Source organism: Limulus polyphemus, unplaced genomic scaffold, assembly GCF_000517525.1.
Source record: "Limulus polyphemus unplaced genomic scaffold, Limulus_polyphemus-2.1.2 Scaffold10513, whole genome shotgun sequence".
NCBI classification, from domain to species: domain Eukaryota; kingdom Metazoa; phylum Arthropoda; class Merostomata; order Xiphosura; family Limulidae; genus Limulus; species Limulus polyphemus.
Genome location: NW_013676123.1, coordinates 8,781 through 13,087, shown reverse-complemented (window position 1 = coordinate 13,087; position 4,307 = coordinate 8,781). Strand labels below are relative to the sequence as shown.

The 4,307-nt window shown below is 33.2% G+C and overlaps 1 protein-coding gene across 1 annotated transcript in view; it reads right to left on the bottom strand.

Moving 5' to 3' along the window:
* Positions 1–1,055, bottom strand: part of LOC106476416 (casein kinase I) — an 8,660-nt gene extending 7,605 nt beyond the window's left edge. Inside the window, exons 1-2 of the mRNA XM_013937077.2 lie at positions 866–1,055; positions 657–734 (exon numbers count right to left, since the gene is read on the bottom strand). Coding sequence (XP_013792531.2) covers positions 657–734; positions 866–875 — 88 coding nt within the window. The 5' untranslated portion in view covers positions 876–1,055. The remainder of the gene's footprint in view (positions 1–656; positions 735–865) is intronic.
* Between the last annotated feature and the right edge of the window lie 3,252 nt (positions 1,056–4,307).

Sequence of the window (4,307 nt, the reverse complement as noted above, 5' to 3'; positions counted from 1 at the left end):
TATATATATATATATATATATATATATATATTTCAAGTGTTGTAACCCTAACTCACTTGAGAATTCAGTCATTTAAACTATGACTTCTTAAGTTAAAATTGAAATTCACTGTTCAGGTGATGACATAACTGGCATTAATAATATTACTGTTGTGTAACCTGAACTCTGGAGGTATCTGATGTTTTAGTCATTATAAAAAGTATAAAGTTATAGACCTAATTATATACATTAGTAGTAGTAGTATTAATAGCCAAAACAGTACTTAAATTTTTCTTTATAACGTAATTTAAATTTGAAATTGCAAATAACAGAAGTGTCAGTCAATTTTCCCCATCATCTTCATTGTTATTAATCAATGGTACTGTTCCGATTCTGTTAAGTTTAATCTTCAATGCAGTTTACTTTGACCTTCAAAGTTGCAAGTTCAATTTTAACTTATAAGTTATATTTATAAATTAGAACGACAAAATTAACATCATTAACGGCGTAGTACTAATAATAGTAATAGGCTTAACGTTTTAATGTTAGGCTTACGAGAATACTCGCTAACGTTATTTATTCTTAGGACAGACTCGGATACAAGAGCAATCTTGGCCAGTCAACTTTGAATTGTAATTAAAATCAAAATGAATGTATCAATTTTAATTCTTACTTACCAAGATAAATGTCACCAAAAGATCCACTACCGATTTTTCTTCCAAGTCGATACTTGTTTCCAACTCTTAGTTCCATAGCTGCAACAATTATTGAATACCATTATCAGTTTTAAATTTCATAAAATAATCGTAAAAATTAAGTATAACTAGTTTTCTCAAGCCGCCATCTTGAAAATAAAAGAGACAAAAGAGAATTAAATAAATAATACCTCCTTTCATAGAGGCGTTTTCTGGTTAGAACTAACTTTAAAATAACTATGTAAAATTTTACTTGAATTGATCTATATAAAGAATGGGTTTGGAATGAAAACAATACATTGACTTAGTTAAATTTCAAGAACTTTCATAAGTTCGAACACCACAATACTGTACTACACACTACACAAAATAAATCATACTCCTACGCCTGCGCGATAGTAATAGCTTTAGAAGGGCAACACACGGATCACGAATATAACTCCACCCTCTTCTGTAAATGACGTAATATTGGTAATAAATCAGCTGACATAGATACACTTCAAAGAAGGTAGATAAAATACCTAGAGAAAATATTACTCTGTATGAAAAAATGTTGTTAACTTTAAACACTATACATCTATTTTTCTGTTTCTTTTAAATTACAGAATATCAAGCGAAATATCATTAAATAATTTTGGTTAGTAATGATAAAAGGCGTGATGCAAAATGTTTTATAATCTCAATATATGTTTTACATAATTTGATTAACATGCATATTTTCAGGAATTTAATCTGTCAGAGTAGTTCTTTTTTTAACCTCAACAAGACCTAGGGCCGCCTGTGTTCTCACGTGTAATCGTATTTTCGTGGTGATGTATCAGACATTACTGAAATACTTGAATTATAGTGACATATTAAAAACTTTTACTTAAGTAGTCCTTGTGTACAAAACTATACAAATGTCTAAATTAGATAATATAACCTACAACGTTTCTCCCTCCCTATTACTTAAACAATACAATGGTACATTAAACTTAAACTTTCATGAATAACAATAAGGTAACTATTCACAATTAACAAAATTAATATAATTAAATATAGAAATTACAATAATTAATTATATATATGAAACAATGTACAATCAAAAGTTTGACCAATATAACAGCCCTCCCCTCCTCCAGTGGCACAGCTGTATGTCTGCGGACTTACAACGCTAGAAACCGGGTTTTGATACCTGTGGTAGGCAGAGCACAGATAGCCCATTGTGTAGCTTTGTGCTTAACTTCAAACAAACAAACCAATATAACAAACTCTTTTTGCTTTTTACTAGGTACCACCTTAAGTTACGAAACAACATGAAGTTTAAAACAGCTATTTGTAGGGTAATAAATTTATTTCTATACAACGTTTCGTCTACAGCAATGAGACATAATCACGTACAACATTTAACGTATTTGTACGTTAATGCTGTACATGATCATGTCTCACTGTTAGAGACGAAACACTGTACAGAAATAAATCGATTATCCTACCACTAGCTGTTTCAAAACTTCATATAACGAAATCTTCTTCTATATTTAGTTTCTGTCCCTAAATTGTCCAGTTACCAAATGTTTTAGTGGTTTTCTTTACTGTGGCTTGTGATACACAGATGGGTTGACCTCTTCCCCTCTACTTACACTTATTTCTTATCATTGGAGGAGTTTGTTTGTTTGTTGTTTTTCAAGTAGATGCTCAAGAGGATCCACTGGTGGCTCCATCCTTGGTAAAACTCTAGAAGTGTTCTTGACAGGATCCTCTGGCTCTTCAGCAAGTTGACTTACCACTGATGAAATCTTCTCTGAAGCTAGCCAATTTGCCAATGTATTTATAAATATGGTCACTAGTGACATCGTGGATGGAGGATGAATGATGCCAAGCACACCCACCAATGAAATTGGCTCATTGGTAAAACGAATTTAAAATTTTATAGGTTAGTGCAGCATGAGGTTTACCAAATGCAAAACTGTTCTTCAGTAACAAGAAACTTCACATTCCATTGTTATCTACTCTGCTTTGAAACTTTAAAATTTTATCGAAGGATTCAGCATTTGTTTTACCGGATGATAGAGCATTCCGTAAGAAGAAATCTGGGTTTGTATTGTTTTTATCACTGCATTGTTTTTCGTTTAACCTATAGCTGGAATTTTATCGAAGGGTTCTTTTATCATTTGAAGTTGAGAATGTATAAATATATAGGTGCAAGTTAAGAATGGAAGGGTAACCATCTAAATCACCTGTGTATGCTAAGTTTTCTGACTTGTCATGAAACATAACTTTTAAGGTGGATTATCGTATACTTAGTTGAGCAAAGTTTTAAAAACTTGCAAACGTAACTCAGCGAAGATTCATAGTCATGAAACCTTGATATCTATTGTAGTTTGCGTACATGACAATTTGTAGATGTAAAAGTTTGTGATTAAAACCTTCAGTGTTTTTATTGCATGCCGAAACTTTTATTGTAAAAGTTTACAAGTTGCAATTAGACTTTTTAAAAATAGTTTTTGTTGTCTTTCATTCGGTTTAATCCGTGTTTTGAACCCACACACACACACACCCCTCCCCAATAGTAAAATGGTAGAGACGCCATTAATGACCACGGTTGATGACCTGTCTTTGGCTTTATTCAGCTCTGTTGTACACCATAATCTCGTGCTTCTAGTTTTGTTGTTACCGGAATTCCAGTCTCTAGTGATGTGTCGTTTAGTACACAAGGATTTCCTGGACATAGAATACGAGATTGTTCGAAGCTAGGCTTACCTTTTATCCATGTCACCACATGAGATCACTTCCACTCTTCCTCAATGAAGCATCCCGAACATTATGATCACTTACTTCACACATAAATCCACCCATCCCTGGTGGTAATTTCTCACCTCTTATTAACAAGTCAGTCAAACAATGGTGGCTGTAGAACCAGTGTCAATTACAAGGGTTCTTATTAATTAACCCATTGACCCGTGGACTGATTTCTTTAAGTGATACACTTCTTATATCAGAAGAGCATCCTCATCCTCGGCCAATAGCAGAACTACAAAATATTGACACCTCTGTATAAAAAGTAATTGGGTCCTCTTCATCTATTCCCCTTGTCGGCAATTCTTCAGTTTGTCAAGCCTCCCTCACCCCACAATTTAATTCTTCGTCGAACAACAATTATTCACGAAACTGAAACAAAAGATTGACTAACAAACTCAGTGATTAATTAACTACTGTAACAGACTCCCTAATCAACCAACAATCTCTTTTAGTCTAGCAACTTGTATCTTATATCGTTTAGACCATTTCAAAAAATTCTAGTCATTAAACTACGCAGTGGTTAGCATACCGGACTGTGGATCTGTAAGTATAATAAATTCTAGCCATTAAACTACGCAGTGGTTAGCATACCGGACTGTGGATCTGTAATTATAATAAATTCTAGTCATTAAACTACGCAGTGGTTAGCATACCGGACTGTTGATCTGTAATTATAATAAATTCTAGTCATTAAACTACGCAGTGGTTAGCATACCGGACTGTGGATCTGTAATTATAATAAATTCTAGTCATTAAACTACGCAGTGGTTAGCATACCGGACTGTGGATTTGTAATTATAATAAATTCTAGTCATTAAACTACGCAGTGGTTAGCATACCGGACTGTGGATCTGT